This window comes from Lepidochelys kempii, chromosome 16, assembly GCF_965140285.1.
Source record: "Lepidochelys kempii isolate rLepKem1 chromosome 16, rLepKem1.hap1, whole genome shotgun sequence".
NCBI lineage: Eukaryota > Metazoa > Chordata > Testudines > Cheloniidae > Lepidochelys > Lepidochelys kempii.
In genome coordinates, this window is record NC_136395.1 from 14804277 (window position 1) to 14820476 (window position 16200).

Here is a 16200-nt window from a genome sequence, read left to right on the forward strand (position 1 = left end):
TTTACAACATCAAGCCCTTTCACTGGTGTAATCAGGAGTAAATTAAACCAATAAAAGTGTAGAGAATAAGAAACTCAAGCCCTTCATTTTTAAAACCCCAATTCAGTAAAGCACTTAACACATGCACACATTCTTAATTCCCATTAATTTATCCCAATTACTTAAGTGCTTTGCTGAATCAGGGACAAAGAGCATCACAAACAACATTCAGTGGCAATAGCAGTCTTGCCATTTGGTATTTACCTCTCCATTGTGAGTGGGAGTTAACTTCCTAACAATGACAAATGAGAAAGAACGGTAAAGGTTCCAGAAGCAAAGATATAAAAATCTTTTTTTGTGGGTATAAACAACCTTTCTAAATCATCAACTCCTCAGTTGCAGATTTCAGAGACACCTGGTCCACACAGAGTTCCTTTGAAGATCCCAATGTAGATGTGGATAACACCCATGATACTATGGTCTTCTCTAATTTAATTTTTACATGGTTGCATACTTTTATGCCAAAAATAAATCTGTATCAGTATTACACCCCTACAATGAGTAGAGACTCATTGACTGACAAGCTACTGAGCTGAAAAATTGGTATGTGTTAACAAGAATATAAATAAAAATAAATAATCATTTCATAGGGCTTTTTTTTAAAAAAAAAACAAAACATAATATGGCAGGATATGAATTGTGTTGGTAAATGGTGTTAAAAAACACATCAGGCATAACTTTGATCTCACTTATATAGAGCAAGAATAACTTCATTGTCATGAATGGAATTATTGGTACGAGGTCACATTCAAGCCCTTAGGACACAATCCAACTGTAACTGAGGTCAATGGAAAGACTCCCCATTGACTTCATATGGGGCTTGGAAGCAGCCCTTAAACTATATTTAAAAACAAAAGAAAAGCAAACTCCCAGGTGGCTTAGATACAAATTATATACATTTTTATTCATTTTAAATAACATTCTTCTGTATAAATTCTGACATATTCAAATCATACACAGCTTTTTTAGAAATACATTTGTAAGCTTAGTATATGCTTAGGAGACACCTTATTTGGATGTGTTGCAAGACTCCTGTATTTTAGTTGGGAGCGAATGTAATTTTAATGTTTTAGGCCCACGTTTTATTTTAATTGGAGACATAAATAGCAGAGTTTCTTGGAAGCTAATTTTAAAACTTCACTTTAAAGAGAAATTTTGTTTAGGCTTCAGTCTTAGGTCTTCATTTTAGAAGAGACTGAACCGATTGTCTGCCACATATCACTTATGTTGCATTTAATATTTGGAATAGAGATACTTTATATCAGAGGTCAACTGCCCCAGAATGCCATTACCATGGTAAAGGCGCTCCATCCTGCCTCATAAATTACCTCCTAGGGTCTAAGTTTATTTTGCCTGGACCAAGGGAGTGACTATTTCAATATAGGACACTTCAAGATAACTCCCCAGGCCTAAAACTTCATGCAGTTATTTCTAGCTATGATGGTTCATGAGATTTAAGACCTTAAATTCACATTAGCCCCATTATATTTTTATGTCTGCCACATCCTGTGCTCACAGAATAGCATCCTACCTTGTGATCCTGTCAGGGTGGCCCTATGCATATTATAAAATTACTGTTTTTACCCTTCACCCACACCATTAGAGGAGTCTTTTTGTTCTCAGGTACTTGACTACGGAATTTCAGTTGCCTCATCCAGACCAGCGGGAACATGTGCCGTAATGGCGCTCACGTCTCAGGATATGGGCATAAGATCATTACCATTAGGAACAGCAGCCATTGATCTTTCACTGTCATTTTTCTCTGGACTACCATGTCCCCCTATTACTCCGTCTGCACCATGCACACATAGCTAGTGCATCATGCCACCCACTGTCTCACCCAAAATGAATGATGTTGTCCTGCAGCACTGCATACTATTCAGCTAGCTGCTAGTCTAGTCATCCCAGAGGGGTCCGAGCTGCAGCCTCAGTCACCTCCTCTAACTGCTCTGTCACCATTCAGTCATTACAAAGGAGCCAGGGGACAAAGGCAGAGGGACCGAGGCTCACCCAATCCTGCAGGTCCCAAACCAGGGCCCTTGGAGTTTATCAAACTGTCCTGCCAAGTTACTGAGCTACCCCAAATTACATTTCCCCCAAGTCATTTTATACTAGTCTTAAGCTCCTCACTTTGGGGCATGGTCACTGGTTTAGTAGACTCTACTCAGTCTCTTAGGGCTTTCAACTCCCAAAGATCAAGTAGGGGGCTCTCCAAGTCCCTACTGCTAGAGCAGCCTTCACAAAGATGTTACCACTCCTGGCACAACATCAGCCTCACTTCCTGGTTACTACATGCAGCTCATGCCTTCCTGGCCTACCTGTCTCCTTTTAAACTCTTCCTCCACTGGGAACATGCCTTGCACCTGTTGAGGGGTGGGGCCTCCCAAGTCCAGTATTTCTCTCTTGCCTGCCCTGGTTCAGTGTGAGTCCTGTAAATGCCATCACGGTATCAATTCTGATACTTCAGCTATCTGTGTCCAGGACCCTAGATGCCCCACCCCTAACTTGATGATTCGCCTCTCCACTGGCTCTACTGCGCCGGCGCCGTCCTCTTCCTACTTATCTGTGCAAGTTCCAAGCTGCTATGGCACAGACTCTGCATCACAGGAAGCTGTGTGGCAAGTCATAAAATGCATGAAATGCTCAGAGGACTTTGGTAGGCTGAGGCAGTTGCCAGTGAACATTTCAGGCCAGGCGCTATGTCAGGGTGCACTCTCAGCTGCTCAAGAGATACAACTAGCTCATTTTCGTCCTCCCTTTGTAAAGATGCTCAGGTATATGGTTAACAGAGGGGATACAAGCAAGCTCCATGCCCAGCGATCACAGAACTAGGCTGAACCTCAAGGAGGGGAGTTCCTCTTTACTCTTTCTTTAATTGTGTTTTGATTTCTTATCCGGTTATCCATCTCAGCAAAAGGACGTGACTGACTGCAACTATTTTTGTTTCTTCTGCTGAGTCATGTCACCCTCCTATAGGCATCCTCCCAAGTGCCTCACCTCTGTGAGGTTTCCAGTCTCTGCTAGGCTGAGGTTAGTTCCAAATCAAAGCCTGCTATATAACAGAGTATCCCTCCCACAGTCCCAGTAAGGTCAGTCCGGTTTTGAAAAGTTTTATGCAAGTAGGGTCCAAAGGAAAGACTCAATTGACTTCCAGAGGCTTTGGATCAGACTCCCAGGATGTCTATGGGATGTTTTCTCAAAATTTGAGAGATAATTTGCCATCAGCAACGTATCCCAAATACTATTGCCCTCCCACCATTACAAAGCATAAGATGAACTGACCTCCTCACTCCATCAAACATGGGCTCAGAGATAGTGCCTTCATATTCATCTTGTTTTGCTTATAAGGCAGAAAAGGGCCAGAACCAGAACCCCAGATCCAGATACCACCATTTTTAACGGTGGGATAGGAGGGGGTCAGTGTCTGAACTCAGAAGCAAACTCTGCAGCTGGCCACTCTCTATAATGGGAGAGAACCAAAAACCAGGATCTGAAATCCGAATGAGAAGTGTCCCATCCCTGTTATAAACTAGCCTGCAGGCTTTCCAAGGTTTCAGGAAGGAACATTTGGTAGCAGTTCTTCTCTTCTTTGCAAACTCTCCTCAAGCTCCCCCAAAAGACTTCTGACACACCCTAGTGCTCACTCTTTCTTTGCCTGTCAGCATTATTGCTCTATGAATTATTTCCAGAATCTAAAATGGGGGGTCATTAAAATCTCCTATGAAAAGTTACTTTTTTCACGGTGTAAAGATCAGGCAAGTAGATATTACAAAGGACACTGCCAAGTAATTACATACCGTCTTTAGTCATTTCTCTCCATTGTCATTAATCCGCTCTTCAAAAGCTTCGTGTGCAATCTATGATTTTCCTTTGTCCTTTTTCCCTTCTATTTTATCACTTAAAACATCTCTGAATGACTTGAATCCAACTTCTTATAAACTTAGGACCTGTCCCAAGCCCACAGCAGGGAATGGGAGACTTTCCATTGGCTTCAGCGGGCTTTGGATCTGGCTTATATACATGGTCTATCACACCCTCCTATCACTATTTTCCTTGCCCTCCATCTCAAATTCCCTTTGTTACGTTCACGTGTGCCACATCTTAAATTAGACTGTAATATCTTTTGGGGGCAGGGATTGTAACTTATTGTATGTACCTACAGTACCTAGCACAATGCATCCCCAACCCTGACTGAGGTCCTTAGGCACCAGTGGAATACAAACAGAATAAAATAAATAAATAAATAAATAAATAGTATTCTCCTTTTCCACTCTCTTTCTGATGATGCATGAGCCAGCGATAGCTCAACTTGGTTAACTACCTTGTTTATCAGCAGCATTGTTTTTAAACATTTGCAAAACACCACCACCCATGCACCACGGCTGTATTCGTGGGGGGCAGGTTAGGAAAAGGGTTTGATTTGTGACTCTGTTAAACATTAATTGTATTGATTTTCATAGGACAGTAATAGTTTGCCAAGCTCAGAAAAAAATCAAACAAATGATCCCATTCAAACTCCATTAAAGTGAATGGGAGGCTTTCCATTGTCTTTAAGGGGAGTTGGATTGGGCCTAAAGACAGCCTGTGAGTACAGTGAAAAGAATAAGGGAGAGAGATTGGATGTGGCTCTTGAAAAGGACCATGTGCCAAGCTGGTGCGTGAGGCACACTGAAAAAAGGTAGGGTGGAGCTGAGGTGCCCCATGGCATTATTTTTACACTGCACAGATACAGATGGAATGCGTCGGGGTCACTGAAAGGAGCAAACTATCCAGTGCCCCTTACACCTCCCCCCATTGCCTGCTGCCAGCGGTTAACAGGACAGGAGAGAGGGTCTATGCAGGGGTCATGGCGTGCTGTTAGGGGTTCTAACCAGCTGCCCACAGGCCGTTATTGTCAGCATTCTTCCTCGGTGGTGCATGGATGTATGTTCATCATCCATGTTACACCTATGCATAGGAGCCTGTATTCAGGCCTACATCTTAAAGTCACCTGGGGGAACAAGAAGGCAACCTGTGGCTATCTCCAGTCTGCTGAGCCAGAAAAGGACTGTCAGCTGTTAACTGCTCCCCCTGCTAACAGCTAGTCTGTCTCTGCACCAGAACAGTACAACTTTGCCTAACCAATGGACCTTTGTGTGTTTCTTGGCAACTGAGCCTCCTGACTCTCCCCAGCAAACAGCAGCTTAAAGCTATAAGAACTTCTAGGCATAAATTGCTTGACAGAGTCTATATAATTTTTTTTAACTCAAAGTTTGCAATAAAGAACCAGATCTGGTCAACTCTTAGGTGACGTCCTGGTTCCATTGAAGTCAAGGGGAGTGTTGCCATTATCTTCAACCGGGGCAGGGCAAAGCTCAGCGCCTCTGACAAGCCTTGCTCACACCCAGCAGTCTTTATTCACAAGAGCAGTCTCGTGGACTTCAAAGGAATGATGCATGTGAATAACAGCAGTGCATGTTCGTCATGGTTTTCAGGATCAAGCCATAAATAATTATGCATTTGTAACAGCATGTTTGCATTTTCTGTGGGCATTTCACAGCAAATTACCAAAGGTTACACCTCATTTCTGGAAATTGACTAGTTTCTCTTCATGATACTAGCGTCCATACCTTTAAATGAGTGGGGGAGTTTGAACTGTTACAGATAACGAGGAGGAAACACACAACTTTAAAAAAATTTCAGTGATATCAGAAGAAGAACTTTAAATGATGGGTGTCTGCCAGAGTCCCAGCTCCAGCAACATCACCATCTGATTTACACTATTTTAAAACAATCCCCATATTTTTTACAATGCCACTAACCGCTGTACAGATAAAATCTAGATGATAAAATAGGACTCATGACTTTTTTTTTTTTTTTTTTTACAAATAATTATAAATACAATGGAGAGAAGATATATTACATTCTATGTACAGAACACACCATTTCTGTCAGGGTAGGATATTAAGCCAAGCTGCTATTTGTACACGTGACCCTGAGATGTCTTGTCGTCTTCCCTTGTACAGCATGTATACAAGTTCATTAACTCCTTCTACTGAAAATGGATTTCCGTGTTTTAATAGTATCGTCACTTTGTATGAGAACTCAGAAGGGGAAAAGAGTGATTGCCCACCCCCCGAAATTTTCATGATTGATTGTTTCTGCTCCCCAAATTGCTGGAAAACTGAACATGGTGACTTTAGTATGTGTGTAACATTTACACATTTAGAAGTCTCTTAGCAGTACAGTGAAATGAACAATTTCCCTTTTTATATATAAAAACACAAATTCGTACCAAGAAATAAAACGAAGTCTTTACAAAAGTCTATTTTCTGAAAGCCCGCTGTTAATTAAACAGGCTGCTTTTCAAAATATAGGCTACTGGTGTAGGCCTTAGCTTGGTTGGAAGTCAAAGTAGCTTTTGATTAATCGGGGGCATTGGTTACTACCCACCCCCCATCTTTTCATATAAAAATATACTTTAAGGTCAGCATAATTTCATGGAAAGTCCTTAGCAATGAATTCCATGGATCGTCATGGAAAACAATACATTGAATGCATGTCATAATTTTACCTGAAATTCATATGCACTACACTCCTTTCCTGCTCAACAGCAAGCTACACCATGCCTGACGTAAAAGAGTACGTGGGTAGAAAATTCCTTTGCTTGGAGCCTTGGTACAGATTTCGATACCCCTTCAACGAGGACTGTAATATTTTTAAGCTGACTTTGGAATAGCTGGAATGACTCTTGTTTTAAGCTTTATAGTTATGCATGGGAGTTGTCAGCGTCAGCTGTCCATTTGGTGCCACTTCATTTCCGTCATCCTCCAGTAAGCCTGAAACATCAGCGTTGGGTATGCTGTCATGGTAGCTGCTAAAACTAATGTTGTCCTCCTTGAGCTCAATGGTCCAAAAAGGAGCATTAAGTTTTCTGTTTTGATATTCACGGTACATGTAGACAGCACCCACAAATCCCATCAACAGGACCACAACAATGATGATAACTGTCAAAATAATTATGTTAAACTGAGTCCAGGAGACGTCTGCTAATGAGGAGGTACTATTGTCAGAGGAGTTGATAGGAAATATAGTCTGCACAGTTGTTGGCGCTAACGTACTGTTTATCACAGTCGCTGAAAATGATGTTGACCTGCTGGTGTTGGGAGCAGCAGTTATAAACCCTCTAGGTTCAGGACCAGGAATGACTTCTACAAATACAAAAAAGATACATAAATAAATACATATACGAACAATAAAATACATGGTGAGCCATGATTGGAGAACAGGAAATAAATGGCTCTGCCTTTTCATCACTGTTAGTATGAGTGCAACAAACTAAAATTTTAAGGTCAGAATTGTTCAGGTCCCATTTACACATCAAAGTATTTGGCCAGATATTCAAGACAGCTCAGAGCATTGAGGGCTGAGTTCTTTTGAAACTCTGGTCATAAGCATCACAATGGGAGCTGCTGGGTGCTGAGTACTTTTGAAAACCTCCTCCTTGTTTAGGTGCCCAAATAGGAGCTGCGCTCTTTAGAAAATCTGGCCCCGATTGTGGGTGCTCTGCTCTTGAAAATCTGGCCCACCAGACCTCGATCACTCATGATGAATGCAAGTGCAACTCACTGGGTGAAATGTTGGCTCCACAAAGTCAGAGGAGCCAGGACTTCACCCATACAAAAGGTTTTCTGAAGAGACCTTTTAGTAGTAGGGGGAGAATCTAGTCTCGGATTGGATACTAGTGTGGAGGAGAATCACCTCTGAAAGGCTAATTTGATACAGGCAATAGGAGTTGGGGATGATCAGCCCCTAAGCGCCAGCAATAGGAGAGCCCAGAGATGGATGTAGAGGTGGAAAGATCCCTAACCAGAACATGTTACAACTAGACAGAGGATTTAGAATGTTTCTGCTCCATGGAGCAAGTCCTGCTCTCAGCTACATCCATCCCACTCCATCCATTTTAATGTGATTGCTTGAGCGTAACTAAGAAGAGAATTTGGTCCTGTCTATCTTAGGTATTTTTATTCCACCAATCACTGCAGTATTGAGCCACTGAATAAAGTCCTTAATAAAAAGTTATTACAAGTTACTAAAGGTCAACCTCCAATAAGGTTCCCACACAAAACAGTCTAGTTAGAAGACAGTTAAGGTTAAAACGTTGTTGACACAACCTAATTGACTAGCTTTAAGCTTCCTTATCATATACACATTAAAATATATGCTAGCCATTAGACACACTAGACATGCACAGTGAAGGTATCCACCAGCTCCTCTCCATCATATAATAAATGACCATTGGCTCTCACCCAGACCAATTTCTACCATCACTCAACCTTAGCTTTGTCTCACTAGTGGTTTAATTAGACTGTGGTGTTGATGGCATTGTTATGAATGTGCATGCTGTTTGGAAAATGCACGCTGTTGGATTTATAAGTTCTCAGGGCCCTATCCTGCTCCCATTGAAGCGAGTGGTAAAATTCCCAGTGACTTCAGCTATGCAGGATTGGAGCCTATGACCCCAAGCAACTGAAAACAGGGAGGGTTACAATGAAAACACTTTTTCAGCCTTCCCTATAGCAGTCAGTGCCATTTCCACTAGAATATTCCAGCAACATTTAATTATATAAAATCAAGAGGAGGAGGAAGCTAGTATAGCTCTGTGAGATGAATTATGGTGAAATGGAGCCGTCATCCACAAAAGTTTGCTGCAGTACTTGAGCAGACAGATCTGTGATATCAGCTGCTGTGTTCACACCACTCGTGGCTGATCCCTGAGCCCAGTACTTCATGGATCCAAATTAAAGGAGCTCAAAAGATCATGGCCCAAATCCCAGGTGCTTCAAGGATCCTGCCTTAGCCTGCTCTTGTGACTAAGCAAATATAAAGGATCAGATTTTGTGAGTGGCTAATTATTTTTAGTGCTCCAGTTTTCTCAGTATCCAACTGGGACTCCTTAAAAGGGCCTACTGAGCATCCACCCCCTGAAAATTAGACCCCTTTTAGTTGCCTCAAGTTGGGCTGCCCAAAATTTGGAAGCCTCCAAATTCACTAGTCACTTCTGAAAATCTTGGTCCTAAAATCTGCTAGAACGCAGTGCCTCCAGCATCTCCACTCATGGTCGAGCAACGTTCAGCAAACAGGGAACAAAAATGCAGATCTTTTAAATATTAACATGGAAAGGAAAACAGGTGCCAAGGAAACATGAGAGCTGCCTCAGCTGCCTGTGAGATGGGAGGGCAGTATTTTCCCAAGTCAGTAATCAGCTATCTCACCATGTCATTAAAGTGGCAGGAGAGGTGCAGGCTGGAAAGGGTCATTCAAAGGCAAAGGCATGTGTGTTACTATGGAACAAGGTCACTCAGTCCCTTCAACACAAAACCAATGCATTACAACGGATGGACCAGTGTGAAATTTCTATCTGCAACCCTGCAGAGACAGCCATACATAAAATTACAGCACATGAATATTAAACTTGTTTACTAATCATCCCTCTTCCGCTCACAGAAAATCTTGCAGTGTGTCCGTTCAGGGATCAGTAAGAGAATGAAGGTCACATCAGCTCCCTACTGTAATGCCTTTGAACTAAATCTCTTGGAATGGCAGGGATGAATTTGGTCCTGATAGGTTCTGGAATTCTGCGCTCTCCTTCCTATGTACAACCACACATGCATGCAGCCTATCTCGTGGAGTAACTTACTGACAACCACTGGGAGAAGAACTATGGGAGAAGAACTTTCTACCATTTTATTCAGGGCTATACAGTTATAAGGTAGCTTCTTCATTGCCATCGCGCACCTGAGAGTATTAGATGCAATGAGGATGAGGACTGATAAGAGGCCTCAAAATCAGGCAATAGTGAGTTCACATCTCTGCTTTGCCACTGGATTTGTTGTGTGGCTTTGGTCAAGTTGCTAACCACTCTGTGCCTTAGTTTCCCAGCTACAGAGCGGAGGTGATAATACTTCACAGAGTTGTTCTGAGCGGTTGATTAAGGCCTGCACAGCACTTTAAAGCACTACATGTTATGATAAAAAGCCTTTATAAGGTGCCAATCCTGTAAATCCTTACTGATGTGAGAAGTGCTACTGAATGTAGTCAAATAACGCAACTCACTGGGGGGGTTAAGAGTTTGCATCCAGCTCCAGAAATCAGAATACAAACCGAATTATACATAATCTTTTGTTTTGGTTTATTTCATGATATTGCCTGCCACAGTTTTGGGGAACAGATGAATTACCGAAAACCTAGGCGAATCTTCAATTCATGGATTTTAGAGTCAGAAGGATCATTAGATTATCTAGTCTGACCTTCTGTGTAACATAAGATGAATATATTAGTGTCTCTTTTTATACAGGCATGCGCACAAACACGCATGAGAAAACACACAAAAGTTCACTGCAGGAAAGGAACTTTATTAAATAATTTTCTGTGCTGAAACCTAGAAGATTCTGCCCTCCCGCAGCCTACTGTCTCAAGCTGTAGAGAGAACTGTCTGTCAAGAGCCATTTCCAGAATGCCAAAGATTAGCCATGCATCAGAAACATTGCCACTGCTCCTTTCAACGTAGGCAATGTTCAGACAGGCTCTCGGTAACTGAAAACGAAGCTTGAGAAAACATTATAATGGCTACAGGGAAAACTTTCTTCCAGATTCCCCTTTGGACTGGCCCTTTTAAAGGAATGAGTTCCCATGTCCACCTTGGAAGACACTAAAGCTGCTTCATCTTCAACAGCAAATCCCTCCAGGAATAAATATACCCAATATTCCTTCCACACCCCAGGCAGCTTGCGTGTGTCTGATCTGGTTAGGAAACATGGACACCGATTCGAGGAGAAGGGTTTACCTTTCTTGGTGCAATTGGCTCCCTCCAGGTCTCTGACATAACCTTCCTGACACTCCTCGCAATGGAACCCGGCCGTGTTGTAGAGGCAGCCAATGCATTCCCCTGTGTCTGGCTTGCATACCTTGGGTGACTGGTCTGGGTCTACATTCCCGTTACATTTACATCTAATGCAGATGCTGTCGGAATTGTAATAGCCATTGTCACACTGGTCGCAGTTCGGGCCAGTGTATCCGGCTTTGCATCTGTCACACGTTGGGATGTGTTGACCAGGTTCTGAAAAAAAGAGAGCCCATACAAATATCACTGAACGATCCCCATGAAAGAATGTTCCTTGTACCAGTTGCATGTTTGCTCTGCATCACACTGATCTGCGCTCAGGTTCTAAAGTCAATGGGAGATTGCTTGTGTAAAAGATGAACGCTCAAGCCTTTAAAATGTAAGCGCTTTGCAGCAGAGACTTCTCTGTTAAGCCCTGTATATCTATGCTGCCCCATAAAAATAAAAAAACATGTTTAGGTTTCTAGATCTTGGTGCCCAGTCACAGAGCATAGTTAGCATATTTCCAGCCAATCTGAGATTACTACTACTTCGGGACACCTCTGTCTTGAGTGATGGATTGCAGGGAGCATCTGGCCGACTGGGACTGCATCATGGAAGTTATGGATGGACAAGAACTTTTTAGATCATCTCGACCTGGGGAAGTAGGGGTGGGGGGGAAGGAATCACAGTGCGTAGAAAATTTTATTACAACCTAAAGCTAAGGTTACTCCCCCTCACACCATTTGCCTTAGAACTCAAATATTCACCACCAACCTCTTGAAAGAGCACACAAATGACATAGGCCTAGCTTTGTTATCATTAATACATTTCCTTATTCTTGCTTTTATAGCAAATGTAAGGGCGTCACAAAAATTCAGTCTTCAAATAAGCGACCAACCACCTACTAAGTTTGGGAAAAACTACTCTAGGCCATCTCCCCATTAGTGCAGGACTGATCCCAATGGTATGTTTTGTGCAAATTAATTTGAAAATCCCAAGCAACGGGGCTTCCGTCTCACTTCTCTGGGAAGTCTCTTACACAGCCAGGGACGGCAGCTTAAATTTCCCCCCCGATTAATTTCATCCCATCCCCCCTTTGCTATCTCTCTAGTAATGAGATGACAAGAGCTCAAAGCAACACTGCAAAAACTGTAAGGCACAGACATCTTCACATGCCCTGCAGCCAAGCAAAGAGCCCAGATTACTTGGGGCAGGGCTATTTTCTGTGTACACTGGGTGAAATTTACCCCTGTGCAAAGGGCCAGCGTGTTGCCTATGCACTGCTTCAGTTCCACTTAAGTGGGAATTAAGGGTTGTACAGGCCTGTTGCTAACTTTCTGCAGAAGGGTGAATTTCAATCACTGCTGATAAAACAGACTAGCTCTCCACCATACCTAGGTCTTTTTGTCTGCAAAACAATAAAGACAATGAAAACGAGCAGTGGGAACCACGAGGGTAACCACGGTAACAAGTAACAGCAAATGCCTGCAGCAAGGGAGATTTTTGCAATGGTTTCTGCTACACTGTTGCTCTCACAAGAAGCACCCTAAATACTCCAAGAATACGGTCAGTAAATACTGCGCTCCTAAATGTCACGTGTCACTTCCAATCATACACTCCAGGTCCCACGAAAGAGGGATTCAAAGGCAAAGCTTACAAACTGGCACACAAGGATAATCAGCCCAGAGTAAGGTTTAGCTATGAAATATATTGAAAGAAGTTGCTTTCACTAGCATACAAAAAGAGCCTTACTTATGTGGCAACTGCCGGTAGATGCCACTGTTGAACACGGGCAGCGGTTACATTCGTGGCTTGGGAAGATGCTTCTAAAGAAGCCCACCTTACATTTTTCACAGTGGCTTCCTTCTGTATTTCCTTGGCAGTTGAAACAGGTGCCTAAGAGAAAACAACAAAAACAACAAACGATTCATTTAGAAACAGCAGAACATTTTATCAAGGATATTTTTAAATATCTAGAGAGAGAGACACACACACACACACACGCAGAGATCTTTATTGCACAGCCTAAATGTTCACAAGTAACTAGTGATTTTGGATGCCCCTTTTGTTAGGCGCTAGTCCTAAAACACATTCAGAAAATCTGATTTGGGGCACCTCAATACTTTCTGACCACCTCGCCCCCCAGTTAGGCAGTCAAAAACAAGCACCCAAAATCACTCAAAACTTTTGTAAAATGTAGGTCTACATATACTAATAAATTCATGCAATTAAAATCAAACCATCCTCCAGGAGAAATATCCTAGCCTGTCTCAGTCGTGGTGAGTAAGGGCGTCAGCCTGCCAAGCCTCACTCACAAGAGTAGCCCCAGTGATTTTTGGTGCCTTTGAAATAGCTGTAACAGTCCGAATGATGGGTTAAGGCCCTGTAAGGATCACCCTGGGGATGTCGAGGACAGCTCTCTTGATTTCTGCTGTACACTTGTTCTATTACTGTAATGTCACTGTTTAAGTTAACCAAAGAATTCTGTGAAAAGTCTATGTTGCATCTGTCTTTGGCCTCTCTGTCAATCAAAATTCACCGACACCAGGCTCACTCCCAATGCCAATAGCACTGCTCTCAAGTTTCGGAGATTGGCATGCGATGCAGGCTGCAATCATACAAGGACATGAGGAGGAGTAAGAACCCCCCTACGCAGGTTACCTGGATCTTGGGTCTGAATGTATGGGGTGAAGAGGAGCTGTGCACCTACTCTCCCTGTGTCTATAGCAGATGGCTGCAGCCCCTAGAGTTTGGCTCCATTCCCAAAGCACTGACCAGCAGAGCTGAGCCAGGGCCGTGTGGGAGGATTTGCTGCTGGTATAGGCCAGCAACAAATTATTAACTCCCTGGAGAAAGGGTGGGGGAGCAGAGAAGGAATTAGGGGTTCCTGAGACAAAATTCCTTCTCTGGGGTGCTCTTGGAACAGCAAAGCAACACACTGCCTCTTACTAGAGGCTCTGCTCTTGTGGCATGATCTAGCCCTTTGTCAAATTCAATTTGATGTTACTGCGAACAAAGGGAGCAAATCCTGCTAGCTATATAAATGCAGTCCCTATCGAAAGCTCATCCATCAACAGGAACATCATCTGCTTCAACAAGCGTCTTACTGAGTGGTGGAGGTGACCCAGGGGAAGCTTATTTAATTAAATCCCAAGTACAAGCCTCTGAAAGGTAAAAGCAGCCTCTCCACAAACCAGGATGGTGCAGAGCAGTGCAGTTACAGAGTGAACACTCTCTGAGCTAAGTTGTCAGTGTTCTAGGGGGGACAAAATGCTAGTATCAACAGCAACCAGGCATATAAAATCCTCATCAGGTTCATGTTTAGACTATAGCTTAAACAAAATATAGTTCCTTATAACATCAATCAAGGCTGTTCAAGCACCATGCAAGTCCAGGTACATTACATTACTCTGTCTTTCTTTGCTGGTGCACCAGTGACCCTGGGGACTGGGAGTCTCCAAGAAAATACAATTTGTCCTAGTATTTGATCCTTTGATTAATGGAAGAATGAATAACTGGCTGGTTATTGCTTTTTGGAACCAGCTGATTCACACATATGGCGGAGGCTGTTGGTGACTAAGGATGCTTGCAGTGTTCCATAACTCAATCTTCCAGTCAATATTTGCTTCTTGTGTAGTGGCCTGTATGACATGAGCTGGTGGTCTCTGTGGGAGAGATGTCCACACGATGGAAACCACCACCCCCTAATTGCAACCTCTGTTGGCAATCTCACCATGGAGACCAAGGGTTGAATGAATCATGGAGAGTCAACTACGAGAGGTGGTCTCGCCTCATCAGCTTTACGGCACTTGAATTAGACTCTGCTCTTGGTTATGCTGCCCTAAATCTGGAATAACTGCATACATTTTCTGTGCAGACCTCCCCATTTCACGACCACATCCTTTCCCATCAGCAGGAGTTGCAAGCATCTTCCTCTGCATACTCCAACTGGCTGTGTTGCCAATGGACCAATAGGTCACTCAATCGTACAAAGCATCCTAAAGGTTCTGGACCAGGGATCACTTTCTTCTCTGTGGAAAGCATTAATATTTCAGAACAGTTTCCATTCTGATTGCTCCTTTCAAGCATTAACTCAGCCCGGTGGCTCCTCAGGTAGATAGGTGTTGTTACACTTATTTTACAGATGAATACAGTCAGACACAAGAGAGGTGAAGGCAGTATGTGCAAGGCAGTATGTGCAAGAATAATGCCCGGGATTCTTGACGTCCAGTCTGCCTGCTCTAACTACTTTCTCTTTAACACACTAAAACCTAATGAACCTATATCCATACAACATACTGTGAGAAAATATCTTTTATATGAAATTCCGTTACATTATCCAACTGGGATTTGTCAAAACAATGTAGGTCTTCAGTTAGCCAGGAGAGGGAGCCCACAACACAGTATTAATGCAATAGAAACATTGACATTGACAAGGAATACACACTTGTATATAGAGCTGGAAAAGTCAAACAAAGGGCAATCTCTAGTTCATATCGAGAGCTAAATGCATACATTACTTGTTAGAAATCAGATCTAATTTACTATCGTTTTTCTGCTTCAACAATGAAAAGGAAATACAAGTAAAGAAAGAATAGGAACTTTCTACGTTCCACCATAGATTAAACTAACATTAATACGGTTAGGCTTCAATTCTGCAATCTGATCTATAAAGACGGATCTTTGACACTCATGGCAAAGGTTTCTGCTTCCATAGACTGACCACAAGATCAAGGGCTTAGCTGGCTTTTTGTTTTTCTTTTTTTGGTATGTAATTTCATATCAAAGAGCTAAAACACACACATGAAGGCTCTGATTCAGCCAAGCACTTCAGCACACCTTAACTTGAAACGTGTTCTTATGTCCCATGAATTCAGTGGGACTTAATCACATACTTAAAATTAAGTATAAGAGTGAGTGCTTTGCTGAATCAGGGCCACACAGAATAAATTTCTAATATCTGCTAGATTTCCCATTAAATTTGTTCTTCTACAGTGATGGTGTTATGTGCTGAGAGTTAATTCTGTGACTGTTGATACTGATTCTGTGTCTTTGTTAGAAATGTGCAGACAATGTAGTAATAAATACTAGAACCGAGCAAATAATTACAAACAAATAATTCATTCCATTAATTCTGTGTCTTTCTGTTCACAGGCTGTTGGCAAACAAGCTGCAAACTTCTTGAATGCATTGCCTATTTCTAACTCACTAGACAAAATTTTGGTGAGTTTTATTTTACTCTGTGGCTCATCAATATAAGTTTGAATTTCAAAATTGGAGCTCTGTTGCTGAGCTGG

The 16200-nt window shown here is 42.4% G+C and overlaps 1 protein-coding gene across 1 annotated transcript in view; it reads right to left on the bottom strand.

The window, feature by feature from the left end:
- Positions 1–938: 938 nt before the first annotated feature.
- Positions 939–16200, bottom strand: part of MEGF9 (multiple EGF like domains 9) — an 81099-nt gene continuing 65837 nt past the window's right edge. Inside the window, exons 4-6 of the mRNA XM_073314811.2 lie at positions 12656–12799; positions 10865–11137; positions 939–7229 (exon numbers count right to left, since the gene is read on the bottom strand). Of these exons, the coding sequence (XP_073170912.2) occupies positions 6775–7229; positions 10865–11137; positions 12656–12799 (872 nt within the window). The 3' untranslated portion in view covers positions 939–6774. The remainder of the gene's footprint in view (positions 7230–10864; positions 11138–12655; positions 12800–16200) is intronic.